This window comes from Gopherus evgoodei, chromosome 2 (genome assembly GCF_007399415.2).
Source record: "Gopherus evgoodei ecotype Sinaloan lineage chromosome 2, rGopEvg1_v1.p, whole genome shotgun sequence".
Classification (NCBI taxonomy): domain Eukaryota; kingdom Metazoa; phylum Chordata; order Testudines; family Testudinidae; genus Gopherus; species Gopherus evgoodei.
In genome coordinates this window covers 12,029,993-12,050,682 of record NC_044323.1, presented here as the reverse complement: position 1 = coordinate 12,050,682, position 20,690 = coordinate 12,029,993, and the positions used below count along the sequence as shown (strand labels likewise).

Below are 20,690 nucleotides of genomic sequence, written 5' to 3'. Positions count from 1 at the left end.
ACTGGGAGCTGAGGAGCAGCCACAACCCTGAGCACCAGCAGCAAATGTGGAATGCCACAGCTGTCCACTCCATGGCACCACCAGCCAGAGGAGTAGCTGCCCCACACTGCCTGGTTCTGGCTTCCCACCTACAACCTGGCCAGAGGGCAGGGCCTGAGGGGAACTGGGGGAGAGGAGGAGGGAGAAGAGGAGCTGGAGCTGTCCCCGGGACTACCCCACTTTGGGTGAGGCACTGCAGTTTGGGGGAGGCAACACCCTTGTGCCCCCCAACTCTGCCCATCGGGTCAGGGCTTCTGCCCACGGGGAGTGCCAGGGCTTGGGGCTTCAGCTGTTTGCTGCTCCTGGCTTCAGTGCGGGGGGGCGCCCTGAGGGGGGGTGCTGGGGCTCCCCGTACTGTTCCCAGCTTCAGCGGCAGGGGAGTGGATGCCATAGCTCCTGATTTTTGTCCATGCCACTGCCAGCTTCAGGTGGAGAGGGGCACCAGGGCTCCCAGCTTCAGCCCCGTGCCACTCCAAGTTTCAGTTCCGGGGGATTCAAGAGCTCCCAGCTTCTGCCCCGCACTGTTGCTGGCTTCAGCTCCGCACTGCACTGCTGCAGGCTTTGGAGGTGGGGGGCTGCCAGGGCTCGGGGCACTGGGTTTCAGTTGGGGGACTGTGACCCCCTGAAAGGTCTTGCAGACCCCTGGTTGAGAACCACTGAGGTACGGTATGAGAATGTGTGCTAGGGAAGTCAGGAGTTGGGGCCATTGAGGCAAGTGGAGGGATTATAGGAGGAGAGCAGATGAGAAACTTCTGAATCTGTAACCAGGAAGAAGGACAAGAGAGTTGTAGGCGGAATAGAGGAAAGAAAGACAGAGCCTAGGGGAGAGGCATATTTTGTCAGTTTTCTCTTGAAAGAAATCAGCCCGTGCGGAGGGAGAAGTGGAAGCAGGAAGAGGGAAAGGTTTGAGGAGTGAGTTAAAGGTCTTGAAATGGCAGCTGGGATTGCAGGTGTGAGATTCAGTGGAGTAGAGTTGATTAGCCTGGAAGATGGTAGAACTGAAAGAGGAGAAAACAAATCTGTAATGCAGGAAGTGAACCTGGTCACAGCTTTTTTTCCAGAAACTCTCTACAGCAGGAAAGCAGGAGTGTAGAAAGTGGTTGTTGGGGGTGAGCTAGGGATGGGGCCTGGCAAGGTGGATCTTTCAATGGGAGAGGGGTGAAAAAGAGTCAAGGGTGGAGGAAAGTGAGAAATGGAGTGAATCAGCAGTGATATCAATGGGAAAAAATATTGTACTATGAAGATTAAGCTACACAAATTAAAATAAATGGGTAAATTTTATTTTATTATGCTGTAGCCTTGGTGTTATTAAAATTGATTGCTCTCTTATTTGCTCATTTGTAAAATTCTGTAATCCACATCGTTAGTACACATTAGCAAGGTTCTAGTCTGTTACTGTTAACATCAAACACAAAAATGAGTCAGAGCGTTCCACAATGTTAGTGCATCATTCAGAGCACTATTTGTTGTTAATTGTTAACATATTTACATAAATGTTAATGAACAAGAACACAAACTAGATTGAACAAATAGAAGGAGAGGAGTAGGAAAAGAAAGAAAATACAGAGAGGGAAAGAGGTGTGTTTATAGAAAGATAAGAGGAGACAATAGAGTGGCATGAGAAAACGGAGAAAAGGCAAATAGGCTTAGATTATAAAATGATTTCACTAATTGTTTGGACAGTTCTAGGAGTCATTAATCTGTTTTATTGTATTTGGTATCTCCCAAGCAATGTGCAAGATTATTTCATAATGCCAAGGAGAGAAAGGCAGGAGAGCTAATATTAAAACTAATTGGAGTTATGTACAGAAAGATATTGCAAGATACTGAGCACCTTCTATTCATGTTAAAGTGAATGGGAGTGTAGGATGCTCAGTACCTCTCAGGACTGAGCCCAAGTCCCACACATGTTGAGGGGAGAATAGATCCTACAGTAATAGGGAATGGTGTGCTACTTTTTTCTATTTGTCTGTATGCAAAAAATAGCTGCAGTTAAAATATACCAGTTTTAAAAGGAGAAGAGCCTGCTATTTTATGCCCTGATTCTGCAAACCCTTACTTGCACGAGTAGCTTTGAGTTCAGTGGAACTACCCACATGAAAAGCTATCCACGTGTGTAAGTGTTTGCAGGTTTGGGGCCTTTGGTTCATTTGGCTACCAAATACCATATAATACCATATTTTGGCTTTATATTATATTTTAAACATTTTTCGTTGCAATATTTGCTTTCAGATCGTGATGCTGTTTTGGAGCTGGAAAACAAATTAAAAGAAACTCGGAAGACTGCAGGAATTAATGCATTATATTATGCAGGAATGTTTCTGTGGCTGATGGGTAAAAATGATAAAGCAAACGAATACATTGACCGAATGCTGAAACTGTCTAATGGATCTAGAGAGGTAATATAAATAAAGGTTTTTCAACATAAGACAAATGTCTGGCTGAAGTTCTCAATGTTTAAAATTAAATGTGATCACAAGTTTAATTAAGTGGTAAAAAATAAACCGGCAAAATATAGCACACTACACCTTAACTTAGATTTATCTAGATGTAAATGTCTTGTTTCATACAACAAGCTGAGATGAGAGCTGTTTGATAATGTTTTTAAAAGATTGAAATGGATGTCTCCACCTCAACCCAAATCAATATTTTTTTGCAAAGAAAAATAACATGTTGAGTTTCTATGTTGAAAAAGGGCACTGGCTTTAGTCACTGTATACAAATACATTTGTGTACAAAAACCTTACTACTGTGTACAAATATAGTATTTGTGGTAAAAACGGATGAAGCAATTTTCACAGTACACAGATGATCAAAACACTAGTATGTGTCATGTTACTGACTTGAAATGAATGAAGCAAATTGTTTCATCGCTGTGAAGTAGGACAGCTATCACACAAGTATGTCATGATGGGCCAGCTTCCACTTTAAATGTGAGATAACTCCACCGACATCAGTGGAATTACTCGATGTAACTGGGCACAGATCCAGTCCATAATTACACAGCCTTCATGCAGATTGCCTTGGAATGTGTGCAATTTCTGGGAAGGCCCAGAGAGGCTATAGAGAGGCAAACCCCACACTCTGGTGAAAATTTTTTGGAGGAATTCAGCCAGGGAAGACTCAAGATTTTTCCTTCTCTTGAATTCTCTCACATGGATTTAATTACAGAAGAAAGCAGTCTGGCCACAAAAGCAATATTGAAATATTGATATATTGAAGTTTTGACTGGTACACAACAGGTGGATGACAAATCTAGCCAAATTTCTCAATAAATATACTCCTTGAGGTTTTTTCTGAAAATTCTTATCCATCGGTTGATGTGTTACACACTGAGAATTTGATACTTTTGATTCTTAATTAAATGGGTAAGACAACCATTTTTGGGGTTTTTTTGTGTTTTTTTTTCTGGTTTCATACTTATACATTGCCAGTGGAGAATGGCCCTTTTAACAAAGATTGTCTGCAACGGCTAATTCAAATATTTGCCAGAATACTGACTTTGAAAATGTTTGAGAATGTTTGAGTCTTGGTCTGTCATTTCTCTTCTCTCAATAATAACAAAAATCCATTTTATAATCAAGGTAAGGCACTGAAGGGTGTGCTTCATTCTGCTTAAATGGCACCTCTTGGATGGCTAGACACTTGGCCATAATGCTCATTGAATTTTAGTGAGGAGGACGCTTTTATGCTTAAGGTAATTTTAAAGACAAGTATATTGTTATTAGGCTGCATCCGTTATTGCTATGTATGGCTGAAGGTGATGCTGCTTTCTGATGTTCTACCTTTTGTGGCTTTAAATAATTTTCAAAGGTGCTTAGAGATTGTGAGAGGCACCTTTTTATTATTTTTATGCATTTAAATATTTAAACAAAAATAAATATACTTGAGACAAGAAATTAAGACTCTTCACTGCATATTATGATTTGCCTATTGTATAACTTAAAATATATGTTTGGTTTTTTTTACCTATTCAGGGTCTTATGCTTAAAGGATGGATATACTGTACATCTGACAAACAGCATGCTTTTAAGAAATCTATCAAATACCTAGATGAAGGGATCCAAGAAACCACCGATATATTTGGGATGATGGGAAAGGTATGATTGTTAATTCTTGGTTTTTTTTTTAAACTGTTATTTTATACTTTCCTTCTTACTCCACTCATTGTCGTTGGACTTCATTTTTGACAGAGGACACAGGACAGCTTCCTTTTCCTGTGCCCACTCATAGCATTGTTGACCCCTAGGTTGCTTTCCAGAAATATATAGTCTATTTTCAAAGGGATTTAGGCACTTAAGATGCAGATAGGTGCCTTGAAAGATTTTCAAAAGTGCCTAAGCAGGTTCGGTGCCTAACTCCCATTAACTTCCAGCTCCTCCCTTGCTACTTCTGACCATGAAAGTGGGTAGGGAATGGGAGTTCCTGGTATCCAATTCTCTAAATGGTTACTGGTGAGTCTTGTGATGACTACCTGGAAAGGGCTAGAGGCCCTGAATTTAATCCCCCTTCTTGTTGGCTCCAGTTGCTGCAACAATAAGTGATCTGGATCTTTTGCTGGTTCAAATAATGAAGCAGATGATAATTAGCTACCAATTTAATAATATTCTGATAGCATATCAGTACAATCTGCCACTTTTCTGAATCAATGAGATTGTTTTTCTTTTTTTTTTCCTCCATAGGCAAGATATTTCATGATGCAACAGAACTATTCAGGTGCTCTGGAAGTAGTTAACCAAATAATAGTCAATTTTTCTGGTTTCATACCAGCATTTATCCTCAAGATGAGGCTATTTTTAGCTCAGCAAGACTGGGAGCAAACTTTAGAAACTGCACTAAGGTAGGGGATGATAAAAACTGAGCAAACCCAAGACAGATTGAGATATGTCATTTCCTTTCTAAATTCTAATTTCTTGCCTCTATAAAATTCTTACACATATATTTGTAACATTAAGATTATATATCTTCTTCAAATTCATTTCCTCAAAATATCTTTAACAAGTTAAAATATTTTAAGCAATTTTCTTCCATGAGGTCCCAGAATAATTTTTCCTGATATTAAGCACAGTTTCATGGTAACTGAAATGTGTGTCCCTGGGACAGTATTTGTTACTTATATCAGAATGTAAATTCTCAGATTAGGTCTACATAGCAAAAACGCCTACCTAGCAGTGTCTCAGAGCTCAGGTCAACTGTCTTAGGCTCGTAGGGCTTGTGATATGGGGCTGAAAATAGCCATGTAGACATTCAAGCTCAGGCTGCAGCTGTGAGCTCTGAGATCCTCCTCTCTTGACAGACCTCAGAGCCTGGGTTCCAGCCTGAGCCCGAATATCTACTCAGCTATTTTTAGCCCTGTGAGCCCAAGTCAATTTGATCTGGGCTCTGAAACTCACTGTCATGGGGTTTTCTTTGCTGTGTACATGTACCCTTGGATACTTCAGAGCCACCGTTTTTCCCACCCCTACTTTCCCTTTTTACCACAATTAGAAATGTAGAAATGTATCATTTATGAAGCTTTCATTCAATGACTAGATTCATTCAACATCAGAGAACAAGCTGAATCTATTAAAAAATAACTGTATGTATTATATTCTGTTTTGCTTTGTAAAACTTGTATGCAACTTACATATAATAATTATTATTTAAGAATCCTGAGCAAAGATGGAACCAATATAGATGGACTTCAAGCTAGTATTGTAAATGAGCTTTCAAGAACTGGAAACTTGAATGCAGTGAGTATTCTATATTTACTAGTATTTGAAGTATAAAGTTGAGGCCTTGATTTTTTGTGATCCTTAAAGACCTCATGGTACTTTTTCAAGAGAAGTGGTATGAAGAGATTCTAATCCTAGAAGACAATCCCAACACTCCATGACTCCCAAACCATCCTCTGTCACCGTCAGAGCATAGCCCTGTATCTCCAATATCAATATTATGCTTTCATTTACACTTGATGCTGGAATGTAGTCTTCAAAGCTCACCTGCATCAATCCTATCTTTAGACTCCTTCCAGGTTCCTGAAGTGCAAAGGATGGACTCAATGGCCTTCTAGAGGTGCATTTTAGCTCAAGTGGTTCTGTGATTCTAAGAGCAATAAGAGAAAATGTAGTTGGTGGAAAGGCATGGGAGCCAGTTTATTGTTAGTATCCTAAACTGTTGTAAATATGCTCTGTAAATCACAATGCTAATTTACTTGGCCAAGTAATTTCTGCAGTTAGAATAGAAATCATCCAGCAGCACAATAGTGATGGAAGGCTGCAACAGAACATTTGTAATTCTGCTGTAGAACAGAAGTACAGGGAGAGTTCACATCATTTTCCTGTGACATAGATGGTGTAGGCTGTGGAGTAGGGGTTGGAGTAGGCTGATGAAAAGGCAGAGGAGAGGTCAATGGGTTCATGATTAAGAAGCCCATGGTTTTGAGTAGCAGCCACTGAGCCCTGTATCTTGCCTGCTGTCTTGATAAAGGATTCTATGCTCCATCCCAACACAGTCCCCTACGCAAAGCCAGTCTACTCAGACTTTGTTTGGTGGTCATGAATTTTACCATGTGTAACATTCAAAGGACTCTTAAGTAAAGAATGGTAGTAGTATCTGAATTATTCCCTCTAATTTTGAAATAAATTAATTAGTTCATTAAATATTTTTTTCTGCAGGCATCATTTCAGCTTAGAGATTTTATTCATTCTTTGGAGACTAAAGAACCTCAAAATGCAGACTTACATCTTCGAAAAATCCTAGTGGTCAGTAGATTGGTAAGCATGTTTGTTTGTTTGTTTAAAAACTGATAGTAATTATGCATCTGTGGAAGCAACTACATAGTTGCTGGTGTGACTAGTTTTCCATTATAGGTCTATTCTGGACCTCTCTGATTCAGTCTCCAAAAAAGAAAAAAAAAATCCTTTCCATCTTAAATGTCCTTTGTGACATCTGATGAAAGTACTTTTTGTTTCTCTAAAATTTTGATGCAATTGCTCAAAGCATCTGCGAGAGATAAGAGTTTTGAAAATGTAGGTTTTCATTTTGACCAAAATCTTAGCTTTTTAAAAAAAAATCAACTCTAGATATTTTTGTCTGTTTAGTTAGTTTGTTTTATTCATCTGTACTCAATAAGAGCTACTTTTTTTGAGTGCTTTGGGGAACATTACATGGTTAATATTAGAACTATTTGCTGTGGGCCTTATCGTGCCACTCTAACTCACATTGAGTAGAACCTTACTCCACAAATAGTCCTTTTTGCCTCAGTGGGACATACAGACAAAGGCAATACTCAACAGCGCAACAGGAGTAATAGTGACAGTATCTGGCCAATGGATTTTAGAACCTGTCCGTTACTATGTTTGTTAAATAGTTCTATTGCTGTAGTGTCTGGAGACCTCAACCAAATTGTAGCCACATTGTGCTGGGCACTATAAAAACATATAGAAAATGACAGTCCTTTCCCCAGAGAACTTACAAACTTAAGGGTACCATCTGACTTTTTTCTGCAGAGTTCATAAAATTTATAATGCTAAGTAGTTTGCAGGCATAAATTTGAAGAAATGTCGCAAGCGGAAAACCGAGATTCATTAGTTAGCACAGTGTTATCTGGCATAGCTGTTATCTAGACTATGTCATTCACATACTCAGAGAATTTTACAAGAAATAGTTACACATAACAGAGGAACCAGCATTTTTCTTTGATAACTTCTACCCATACCTAGAACTCAGTTATTTGTTGCTTTGTTATAGGTGAAGTGGATTCACCCTTAATACTGGAGACAAGCTCTATGAATGATACATAATATATTTGGCCACTGATTGGATATTCCTGAGAAATGAAATCCCAGCCCCATTGACTTTAGTGGAGCCATGATTTCACTCCAAATATTCTATTTACCGCTTGGTATTCCAAGACAGTGGGCCTATTTTATTTTTAACTATTTTGTAGATTTGCTATATTTAAGTACTTATTTCCCCCTTGTTTTATCTTGACTGAATTGAAATTTTTTTGTAAAATTTCTGTTTCTTTATATTCTGTACATTGTTCAGTAGTCCATGTGAATTTTGTTACTTTCAGTGTGGGAAGAATCAGCAAATCTTGCAGCTAATATATGGATTTATTGAACGCTCATATACAAAATTTAAGTCTTCAGATGCATGTTTTGCTAATGAGCTGGGATATCAACAAATTCTTCAGGGGAAGTGGAAAGATGCTTCTGTGTGGTATAGAAGAGCAATGGAGCTGGATGAAAGCAGTGTAGATGCTCTAACAGGTAGGGTTGGTTTGGTTACTTTAAGAAAACTGGGATAATTTTAAGGTCTTTGGAGCAGAGAATCGGCATTCTTTTGTGTTTGGAAATTGTTAGCACATTGTGGACACTATTGGAAACAAATAACAATAATATTTCAACACACCAGCTACTTCAGCTTCTTTTTTTATTAACAGATGTAATATCTGAATGCAACTGGGTTTGATCCATGTTCTTTGTTTTCCTTTTTTGCATTAATATGGTATTTTTACATACACTCTTATATATGGAGTATATGGGCCAGATCCTGGCTAGGCTAAGTCCCTTTTGCACTACTTCAGTGGCACAAAAAGGGATTTATAATAATTTTCCCGTTTGGTAAAAGAATCCCCCACCTGCCCTTTTCAGGCAGTTATAAATCCTGCCCGAAAAGGGCAGGTGGGGGATTCTTTTACCAAACGGGAAAATTTGATATTACAAGCCCATAAGGTCTTTTGTATGTTTGCATGGATACAAATGTCATCCACACCACAAAAATCTGAAAACAAGTCATCCCTGTCTACGGAGTGCAATAATGTTTTCAAATGTGCGGGAGTTTTATATACTTACAGTCTATGAAGGCCTTTACTCATCACTTCAATCACAGCTTGTGTTCACATCCACTGAATCTCCTCATGAAGTCTCTGTTTATTATGCTTCTCACAGTGTTTCTCCTTCTCCTGGTAGCTGTACAGTATCTGCAACTTTTGCATTTCTAAGTGCAACCTTTTCAGTTCCAACTGTTGGTGCCATTGTCACTCATGCATTCCTGCATCGGGGCATTACCTTTCATACTCCTAACAGCTTTACCTGGACCTGAGAGCTTTTCTGGTTTTGGCCTTGTGGTATCTTCCTCAAGGCACACAGACCTGTGAGCCACTGTGTTCCCTAGGGCCTCAGCAAGTAAGAGCTTTATTGCTGCTAAGCTGTATGTTGCCTTCTGACTCACCAGCTTGTCTGCCTTGCAAGCAAACTCTTCAAGACTATGCTAGTCTAAAATCTTGCCTTGCACTTTCCTGTCCCTGAGTTCCCCAGCAATGTTCCCCTGCAGTATCCAGTACCTCTCAAAGTGGGGACTGAAACTATAAAAGCTGTGGCATACACCCCAAGACATTCCTCTCTCTCTCCCTGCCCATTGCATTCACTGTACCTGAAGAGACAAAGGAAGCAGCCTTTGACTCTGGGGAAGAGGTGTTGACCTAAAGAGTTTGGTCAGTAAGACTGCTGTTAAAACATGTGGTGAGAAAACTTTGCTTTGAATCTAATATAGTTTAAGTTAGGCACCAGTAAGTGTTTTATCTTTATTTTTCTTATAACCACTTCTGACTTTTATGCCTCATTACATGTACTCACTTAAAATCTATCTCTTTGTAGTTAATAAACTTGTAGATATAATCTAGTGTGTTGAAAGTTGAAGAGTCTGGGTAACTCCTTTTGGGGTAACAATGGATGTGACATATTTGTACTGTCCAGCAGAGGACTGAGCAGTAGAGCATGTATGTTTCTGGGGGAAGATTTGGGACTGGGAGTGTGTTGGATCACTCTGTATCATAACCAAGGCTAGTAAAAGCCAAGGGGTGTGGCTGGCTGGCTGCAGCACACACACAGACATACTGGGAGAGACTTACATGCTGGAGGCTGTTTGTGAGCAGTCCAGGTTGGAAGCTACTGCAGCAAGGCCATTGTAAAGGGCACCCCAGGTTACAAGGCAGAGGTGGCACAGATACGCATTAGTCTGGATTGTACCCTGGTATGTCACACATGCCCAGTGCAGATGGAATCTTTGGGAATTTAGCTGCAAAGTTCTAGTAAGTCACCACTGTGCAGGTGCAAACTACTATTTTTCAGAGGCTTATCACTTAACCAAAATTGGGCAGATTTTAACAGGAACAGCAAAAGTCACATCCCTGACGCAAAGGCCTGCCCCTTGCCAGATTTCAAGTCCCTGTTCCAAAGCACAAGCAAGAGCTTCTCAAAGAAAAGGTTGCTAGGATTTTTAACATTGAGAAAACAACATCTTTTTCTTAGTTTTCTTCTTCGAAATTGTTGAAATTAAAATTTTGAAAAAAATTCAACTTGAGGCAAACACCCAGAGTGGAAAATTTCAGCCCAAGTAGTTAAATTGAGCAAAGTTCTAAGCAACTGAAAACAAGAGTCTTAAACTGGGAAGTGTTGGACAGCCTTAATAATGGGCAGAGCTAGCAGTCCCACTTATAATGCTCTTTTGTTATAGTTGCAATCTCATAAGTGCTGCAAATCTTAAAAAGAAAACCATGCCTACAGCTCAATCTTGCAATGTAATAATATTTCCTTTATGACTGAAATCAACGTCAGTTGAGAGCACATAACACTTAGTACCTTGCAAGACTGGGCACTTCTTAGGCCTCAGTTCAGCAAAGCACTTAAAACAGTTATTTAACTTTAAACATGTTTAAAAATTCCACTGAAGCTAAGAATCAAGCAAATGCCTAAAGTTAAGGACATGCTAAAGTGTTTTGATGATTAGTGATAGATTGTTCAGTTTGGATAATAATGTGGAGTATACACCAATTTAACATTTTTTTTATCAATTTAGAAAGCGCTTCTTTGGGTATTTGCCCACATGGAGCGTGCTGCAGGTGTGCCCCATGCACACAAGAAGATCAGATTTGTTCAGCAGTGGCCTCTAGGTCTACACTTGTGCCCTGCATGTCTTCAAGCTCCTCACCCAAGGGCCACTCAGATCCTTCTTACAACCTGTGACAGCGAGATGGAACTTCCTTAGTGTCCTGTCCTACCCCATAGCTGTATCTTTCTCATCCTTTTGACCATTAGTATTAGTTCTTACTGTTATTAGTACCTAGTTAGGCCATTGGTTCTTTTAACAAAAGTGGAGGAAATTTTAGTTTCCTCAAGTTATCTTGGTATTATACTTAGCTTCCACCACAGGGATGCTGCCTATATGTCCATATTTTAATATCTTTCTCACCTGTGTGGCACCCATTCCCTTAAATGAGGGTATGTTAAGTGTGTTTCTGGCCTTGGTGAGGGATGCGTCCCTGAAAAATGTTTGATCTGTAGATTTTTTTTCAAATGTCACCTAATAGGCTGGAGACATCTGACTGAAATTATTTTTGTTAAAATGCTAAATAATAGGTGTGTCTGGGTCTGAGATCCCTTTGTAAAAAGAAGCTCCTGTTCCTTCAAAACTATTTAGCAAGTGGTCCTGGACCCTGAGTGTCCTTGGACTCGAAGAGACCTGGCACCTCAACAGAGTCTACTGACGTCATCACACAGATCCCCTTGGGTCAGTCAATTGTTCCTCCTGCCCATGGTAGGAAAGAGTACCGCTCTAAGACTGTGTCCTGGCTCCAATCACCATTGCCAGTTTATAGATATGCTTCTTGATTGAAAGTCAGCAAGGGTTTGTCTCCCTCAAGTGTTGTTTGACACCATGAGTCATCTTATATCAGATCTTCAGATTCAGCCAAGGACATCAGTGAAAGTCTGTCTCAGACTTCTGGGTCATATGACCTCTTGCACATACATGATATTGCCATGTTGTGTCTATCCACTCCAATAATTACTAAAGTTAGTCTATCAGCCAAACAGGTGGCATGAATCTGCAAGTAGTCGTTACTGAGAATATCCTATCATCACTACTCTGGTGGAAGGATCCACTAAATGTCTGCTAGGGTGTGATGCCTGTGTCTCCAACTCCCAAAATGCTCCAAATAGGGCCAAGGGGGCACATCTGGCTCATCTACAGACCCAGTGACTGTGATCTTTGGCTGAATCTGAACTACATATAATCATATTACAACTCAGGACAATTTGTCTAGCTCGCAAGGCATATCTACCTCTTGTGCAGACATGGCATGTAAATTGACAAGGAGGGGCAGCATCACCCAACCCCTCTATTTTAAGAGACCGTTCTCCTCTGGAAATGATGTGTACTTCATCGAATCAGCCCTGCACTTGCCCAGGGTTCAAAACAACTTAGCTGGTCAACTCACCAGAAAATGCTCTTCCCTCATGAATGGATCCTCACAGATTCAGTTCTTGGTGGAACACAAATAAGCCCTATGCATTTCCACCGATTAATCTAATCTCCATGGTCCTCACAAAAATAAAACGAGGCCTGGGTCATTTCAATAGTACCAACACGGGCAGACCAATGTTGGTATTCACAGCTGATGCACCGATTGATTCAAGAACCATTCAAGCTTCCAGTCATTCCAGACATATCACAGAACCAACATGTGATTCTACACCTGAAAGCATCATCTCTGTATTTGACAGCTTGAACATTAGCTGGCTAATATTAGAAGATGAATACCGCTCTACAGCAATTATGACTTTCTCATTCAGAGCAGAAAGCCTTCAACAAGGCTTATTATTGTGGCCAAGTGGAAGAAGTTTTCAGTATCGGCTGTGTGCCGTAACCTTCTCCCCATAGAGGTCTCTCTACCAATCATCTTGACAATTTATCTTTGAAACACTCGGGTCTCTCTGTTAAAGTTCACTTAGCAGCCACATCTGCCTACCATCCTCCCATAAAGGAACACAGACTTTTCCCCATTCCATGGTGATGACATTTTTGAAAAGGTTAACACATGTTCCTACCTGTTGAAGGTTTTTCCCTGAGACTTAAATGTAGTTTGACTATCTTTACTGAAGCCTCCATTTGAATCTGTCTTCTTGTTCTTTGTATCATTTATCTATTGACATGGAATTCTTGGTAATCATTACCTCTGCTCTCAGGATGAGGCAGATCTCAGCACTGATCGTAGGACCACTGTATAGCACCTTCTATAAGGATAGCTAGTCTTTCTCCACACCCCAAATTTCTACCTGAAGCATCTTGTACTTCCATTAAATCAATTTATTCACCTACCAGTATTCTTTCCAAGACATCACTTGTTTTCTGCAAAAACTAAATTTCACATTCTGTATGTTTTAAGAACTCTCTCCTTACTGTCTGAATAAGAAAAAAACAACCCACAAATGATCAAGATACTTTATTTCTTTTGGTGACAGATCCAGAAGCCAACACAGAGACTCTCAAAATAGGTGTCAAACTATATTAGGATTTCCTATTAACTGAAAAAGTTAACTTCACCATCTCGCATCGAAGCACATTCTTCTATAGCTCAGGCAGCCTCCTTGGCCAGTAGGGAACTCTATAGTTGAAGTCTGTATAGCTTCTACTTGAAGTTCAGTACGTATCTTTACAAGATATTATTTTCTCGTGTCATCCTTTAGATCTGATGCCCAATTTGGCAAGGCAGTTTTACAGTCCTTGTTTAGACAGGACTCTAGGACTTTAGAGTGTCCACTGCATGCCAATCAGAGTGAGATCTGTATGAAAAAATACCCAAAGAAGAAAAAATGGTTACTTACCTTAGAGTAACTGTACTTCTTCAAGATGTTTTGTCCACATGGATCCCATAACCCACCCTTCTTCTTGCTAATGCAGAGCCCTTTAACCTTGGGATTCTGTATTGGTGAAGGAACTGAATGGAAGTTGGGGCTGCACTGCCTTTTGTGCCCTTGAATGAAGGGCTCATGGATATGCAGGGTGCATGAACAACCCAACGAACATTGCTAGTCCAAAGAATCCAATCTCATGCATACAGGGTGCTTGTGTAGCTAGAGTGTGATCCATGTGGACAGAACATTTCGAAGAACCAAATTACTGTAAGATAAGTAACTTTTTTATTATTGTGGTTAAAAGTCCTTTTTACTGTATTTCTAAGCACATGACCTGTTATTGTATTAATGTTGTTGCATTACAGGTATTATTTGGTGCCAGGTGCTGGAAGGGAAGCTGGATGAAGCAGAGCACCAGCTGGAATTCCTAAAGGAAGTACAGCAGTCCATTGGAAAATCTGCGGTTAGATATAGAAATACAATTGTTTACTTTATTTTTGTTCTTTATTTCTACACATGTTCCAGGCACATTGCACCCCTTAAAAATTCTGCGCAGTGATGCTGGTGTACATTCAGAGTAACTTCATTGACTGACAGAATCTGTCCCTCAAACATTAACAAAATATATTTAATCAATCTTCAGAACTAGACTGCCTAAAAACTTTCCCAATTCCATTTCCCCGCACAATTCATCCTCGGGAAAAGCAGGAAGGGACTGCTAAGTCTTGAAGGATGTTCTGAAGACTACCAAATCTGTGCTTTGGAAGATCAGGGTGAGAAAAATGTCCCAGAATCAAGGCTACCTCACAGAAAGCACTACTGCCAGCCTCCTTTCATTTAATCAGGGTTGTTCACACTAGCACAATGATTGCAATTGCTTTTGTATCACATGGGGAAAGAGAGTCTTTTAAGCAGATAGTCTCTGCCATTTAGGAGTTTATAGGTCAAAATCAATATCAATCTTCATCTGGAAATTGATTAGCAGCCAATGCAGACCCTGGAACACAAGTGTAATGTGCACCCAGTGGGGGATGCTTCTTAACAAGTGAACCACATTCTGCTCTAGCTGTAGTTTCTGAACGCTTCTAAGGTGCAACACCATCTGTGCTTCAGTTATGCAAGAGGCTGAGTGCTCCAGCCCCAGTCTAGCAAAACACTTAAAGCACATGCTTATCTTATGATTTAGTAGTGTTTTACACTCATTTGGTACTAATGTGCGTGGATGTAAATGTCTATACAAAGCTCTAAAGGTCCAACATTTAGACAAGGAATGGGATAGTTCCCAAAACAATTTGATGTAAACTGATGTAAGTAGCCTAATGCTACCTTCAGATGATTACTGTCTTTGCGCTGAAATCCACTGGAGCTGTGTGCACTTACCCAAAGACCGCATTTGTCCTAATATAGTAAAATACGGAATTTTCTTTTTTACAGGTTCTAGTTTATCTTCAGGCAGTTATTGCTTCAAAGAAAAACAAGAACGAACCAGTTGCAACTGCCCTTCTGAATGAAGCTGCAGAACTTCATTTTTCTGCTTTGCACGGCCTTCCTTTGAGCATGGAATACTATGAAAAACTAAACCCCATGTTCCTGATTGAAATCGTGAAGGAATATTTAGTCTTCTGTCCCAAACAGGTGACAAAATATTTAGCATTCATTTATTATCTGTTTATATTTAACTTTGATATTGTAATTTAGAAATCTAGATGTTTAATTTCTCCAGAATACATGCCCATAACCTTTGTTATGAGGTGATATATGTAGAAATGGAGGAGAGACTAGACACCAATATGTTTTCCTTTTGAAATGGCACTCTGTAAAGTATACTTCTGTAAACTATGTAGTAAGGCCAAACTAATACTTAATTTTTCATAGCCTAGGTCACCTGGTCAAATTGTATCTCCTTTTCTTAAACAAGCTGCTATAATTTTGAATCCAGTGATTAAAGCTGCTCCTGGTATGCTGGCACCTCTTTATTTAATGGCACAAGTCAAATATTTATCAGGTAAGACTAGACCATGTTGTTAAATCCAAAGAGAAAAAAATGTACATGCTAAGAAATCATTAGGCTTAAGACTCATTGACGGCTAGAACACATTCTGAAAATGTGGATTAAACTGAGTTAGTACCTTTTGATGTATGCAGTGTTGTTGTAGCCATGTTGGTCCCAGGATATTAGAGAGAAAAGATGGGTGAGGTTATATCTTTTATTGTCCCAACTTCTGTTGGTGAGAGAGACAAGCTTTTGAACTTACATAGCAGTCTTCTTCAGGTCTGGGACAATCCCACCAACAGAAGTTGGTTCAATAAAATTTATTTCCTCACCCACCTTGTCTCTTAATACATTTTGACATATTACATTTCCTTGTGTCCCTCAGTTTGTCCAATAAAATTACATTACACCACAACATTTGAAATATAGGTGGTTTTTGACACTGGCTCATGCAAGTGGCAGTTTTCAAGGGTAGGAGTAGTAAAATGTTTAGGAAATTGTCATTATTTGGTCTATGATGATGAAATTGAGAGAGAAGAAAATATGATCATTAGGAATATGTTCATTATTGGGATTAAACCACTATTTCTCAAAAGTGGAAAAAAGTGGGGAAAGAATGGTAGGATCTGATGAAAATACTACTCCTGTTGCATTTCCAGCTAAAATTCTCTTGGCCTTATGGGCACAGATCCAGTCTACAGAGTTGTAATGAAAGAGCAGAAAATGTTAATGACTGCATGTCAAGTATAATTCCCAAATCTGGACCTTAGCGTCCAAAATATGGGTACTAGCATGAATTCCCCTAAGCTTAATTACCAGCTTAGATCTGATAGGCTGCAACCAATCAGGAATTTTTAGGGCCTGATACCCTCTGGTCCCCCCAAAATCTTCCCAGGGGACCCCAAGACCCAGATTCCTTGAGTCTCACAACAAAGGGAAATAAGCCATTCCCTCCCCCCTCCCTTCTTCCTCCCAACTCCTTCCCGCCCTGGGAACACTAGAAGATCGCCTGATTCAACTTTTTGAATCACCACACCGAGAGGAGTGTTACCTTCCCCCTCACCCAGAGGCAATACAAGCTGCGTGAATATAACACAAAGAGAAAATTTATCCTTCCTTCTCCCCACCAATTCCCTTGAACCTTAACTAGGAGAAAAAAATTAAACAGGTCTTAAAAGCAAAATTTTTAATAAGAAAGAAAGAAAGAAAAAGTAAAAGGTTTATCTCTGCACTTTAGATGGTAAAAAGTTACAGGGTCTTTCAACTTATAAACAATAGAAAGAAACTTCCTCCAGCAGAAACACAATTTAAGCTACTTCCAGCAAGTACACATATGTAAATGAAAAAAAAAAACAACTTAAAAGACTATGACCGCCTTTTCTTACTCCTAATTCAGAATAGATAAGAGACTGTAGCAGGGAGATTGGCAGAAACCTGGTTGCACCTCTAGTCCCATCCAGGACCCAGAGAGAACAAAGCCAAACCCAAAACCCACAAACAAAGGCTTCCCTCCACGAGATTTGAAAGTATCTTGTCTCCTGATTGGTCCTCTGGTCAGGTGTTTGCAGGTCACTGTTTGTTAACCCTTTATAGGTGAAAGAGACATTAACCCTTAGCTATCTCTTTATGACACTGCCAATGGCTATATAAGACATTTGTGGCATTGAGTGTCTGCATTGAATGAGGTGGGTCTCTATGGGAGCCATTACTCGTCTGGCTGGAAATAGACTATCCTTTAATTAAATGATCTGGTAAAATTCCCCTTTAAATAAAGTTATTCCAAAGAAGTACTGGAGAACAGAAGAACTGGAGAGCTACTTCATTGTTGAAATCGAAGTTGTGACACCACTGTATAATCATGGTGGGATATCTTTATTTCACACTGTAAAGCTGAAATGAGATTTTGTACCTATATGTTGTCACTGAGACTCAACATGCTTGTATAGTCCTCCAAAGTATGGGGCTTATATTAGTATAGGCAATAGTTAGAGAGTTTCCCTCTCAAGGGATTTATTATCATTTCTAAATTGATTTAATTGATGCCAAGACACTACGGTGATGAACGTTTTAAAGTAAAAATAATAATAATGTAAAAGCCTGAGGCAAACAACATAACAATGTCAATACATCAAACCAGAACTCTTTTGTGGTTCTCTCCTACTCATAAACATCGTATTTTCAATCTTCTCATCTGGGAAAAAAACAGAAGGTTGTTTCTTCTCCCCTTTGTCATCTCTCCCATTCTGGTTGCTAGGAGAGAAGTACAGTAATATTCTGGTGATTCTTACCCCAGGAGTCAGAATGCTATTTCCCTGCATCACACAGCAAGGCTTCTCTGATTGATGCTCCTTTAACTGCCAGAGACCCAAACAGAGCAAGTGAGTTTTCATCAGAGCTGTAAAGTCAGTAAGAACTACATGTAAGACCATGAAGAATATCAGAAAGCTATAGAATATATTTGACAAACTGGCACTTTGGATGTGCTCTGTACGTCATGTTTTATTTATTTTATGCTCTCATTCCTAAGGAGGAATTATATGCTTCATAGGTTAAAGGCTCTGGTTCTTTTCTCATATGAGATACTGACAGCATCATGACACATATCAGACATTTAAATTTGCAGAATATTCATGTTGCTCATTTAAGACAGTTCATAAGAAAAGCAGGTCAAAACAAAAGAAAATGGTCTGTTGTTTTTCAGGTGAGTTGGAAAATGCACAGGGTACTCTGCAACGTTGTCTAGATTTGGACCCTACATCAGCAGATGTCCATCTTCTCATGGCCCAGATCTATCTGTCTCAAGGAAATTTCAGAGAGTGTTCTCACTCATTGGAGTTGGGGGTCAGTCATAATTTTCAGGTAAGTACTGACTACAAAAAAATCTTTTTATGGGAAGTATTTGTTCACAATATACAATACACTGTGTGAGTTAATCCCTTATATGTTGTACTAAACATTTTCCTCTTAGGAAATACCCTTAAGTAACTTACATAGAAATGAGAAATGCAGATATACTGATACCAGCTTCAGCAGTGGCATACAACACCATATCCCATTTGTTCACTTTTGTATGTTAGTGCTTTCAGAAGAGTCGGTACTCCCCATCCAGTGATCTTTCGTGGCTGTCTCCTTATCACCATATCAAATGTATGGGAGGAGCTGCAGTAAAGGTTTTGGTCTAATGTCCTGAGAGTGGTCACTTTTCTTCTCCCTATCTGCAGTAACAGATACCTTTTTACCAATGAGGGTTACAACATTTATGATCTTGAGATATTTTCTTAGTTTTGTTTTTGAGTGACCATTCTTGAGTTGAGAGCAATTTTTCTGTATCAGAAGAGCATCTATTTAGTGTTCCAAGTCGAAGTGGTTTCAGTGCACTTGACAATTCCACAGTAATGGTTTCATGACAACCAGCAATTGAGAATAGACTTTGAGTACTTGCATAAATAATCGTTGCAGGATTAGGCTTTGGTTGCAAAGTAACTGACTTTTTGTCATGATCATACAGCATATATTTACTACATTTGTCAGGTTCGTGATTATCCATTGTATCACTTCATCAAGGCCAGAGCACTGAGTAAAGTAGGAGATTATCCAGAAGCCATAAAAATTTTAAAAATGATTATCAGTTTACCTTATATGAAGAAAGGTGAAAGTAAAAAAATCCTTGGTACGAGTATATCAACCAGTGAACGGGTGTCCATATATCTGGAACTTGCAGAAGCTCTTCGACTCAATGGGGAACTGGTAAGAAATTGAATATAAACTACATTTTCAGTAAGGAGAATGTTATAAATAATTTTTTAATTAAAAAGTCAGGAACCATTCTGATTAGGTAAATCTAGAGTAATGAAATTCAGTAAGGAAAACTAGAGTGGCCATACATTAATAGAGCACAACAAGAATGATTTGTAATCTAGATTAAAATATCTCTTGAAAGATGTGAAATTCATTAGGCAGATCTGATATTTTATGATTGTAAATTGACCCATAGGAAGCCTTTCTGTGTCCAGTCTATGTCTGACTTTGTAGGAAAAGGAGATCTCCTAGAAGAAGGTACAGAATCAGTCTTCTTGGGCCTCCCTAAGTAGTTTTGAGGGAGCAGTCACACTAGAACTGTACTTTTCTTATGCAGTAAGAGAGTCTTAATTTTTCAAACTATAGGGATTTTGAACCCAACAGCACAATTGTAAATACTCTTCAAAGAAGAAGTCCTTTTGGTATACAGTCCATTTGTTATAGCAAGCTCCTCATATATTTTATATGATGTGACTATACTCTGTACCTTTCAGGAGCTGTAAAGTTAGTCCAAGTGTCTCATTAGGCTCATAGCTTCATTAGGCTATGAAAATTGCCCTGTTCCTTAGCAATACAATGAAGATGATTCCAAATGTCACTGAGGGGATAGCTGATATTCACTTTATCTGTTATCCACTATATATTATGTTGTTATTGTATGTAATAATATTGTCCTCTATACTACCTGTGAGCTACTTGATAGCAATTAATCTGAAAGCATGCGTTTATACAGAATATGCCAACAATGTAGTGGTTTCGTCTAACATACTGGGTGAAATTAATTGGAGTTTTGCCATTGACTGCAATGGAACCAGAATTTCACCCATATTGAGTGTAGTGTACCATACATACTAAGTACTTCCCTACATAGAACAGACAGTATAAAATAACAAGGGGTTTTATATATACATAGATATAGATATATGCAAACAAGTTTTATATATGGATCCTACAACTAATAGCCGAGAAGCTGTGTGACTAAAACTTTCCATCTCACTCTCAAAAGGCTATTTAAATATTCCCACAATACGTAGTCATTCAAAAAATGCCATTTGTAGTTCTAACTAGAAACAAAAATTGTGTGGTACATTTTAATTCATAATTTCAAATTTAAAGTACCTATACTAACTGGAAACAGTAGTATATCTGTCATCTTGTGTATTACGTGTGTATACATT

At 39.1% G+C, this 20,690-nt stretch overlaps 1 protein-coding gene across 1 annotated transcript in view; it reads left to right on the top strand.

Annotated features, from left to right (window-relative positions):
* Positions 1-20,690, top strand: part of TTC21A (tetratricopeptide repeat domain 21A) — a 64,851-nt gene that overhangs the window by 12,357 nt on the left and 31,804 nt on the right. Inside the window, exons 4-14 of the mRNA XM_030550002.1 lie at positions 2,272-2,438; positions 4,017-4,139; positions 4,722-4,879; positions 5,687-5,771; positions 6,696-6,794; positions 8,099-8,294; positions 14,087-14,184; positions 15,156-15,356; positions 15,597-15,726; positions 18,416-18,573; positions 19,246-19,461. Of these exons, the coding sequence (XP_030405862.1) occupies positions 2,272-2,438; positions 4,017-4,139; positions 4,722-4,879; positions 5,687-5,771; positions 6,696-6,794; positions 8,099-8,294; positions 14,087-14,184; positions 15,156-15,356; positions 15,597-15,726; positions 18,416-18,573; positions 19,246-19,461 (1,631 nt within the window). The remainder of the gene's footprint in view (positions 1-2,271; positions 2,439-4,016; positions 4,140-4,721; positions 4,880-5,686; positions 5,772-6,695; positions 6,795-8,098; positions 8,295-14,086; positions 14,185-15,155; positions 15,357-15,596; positions 15,727-18,415; positions 18,574-19,245; positions 19,462-20,690) is intronic.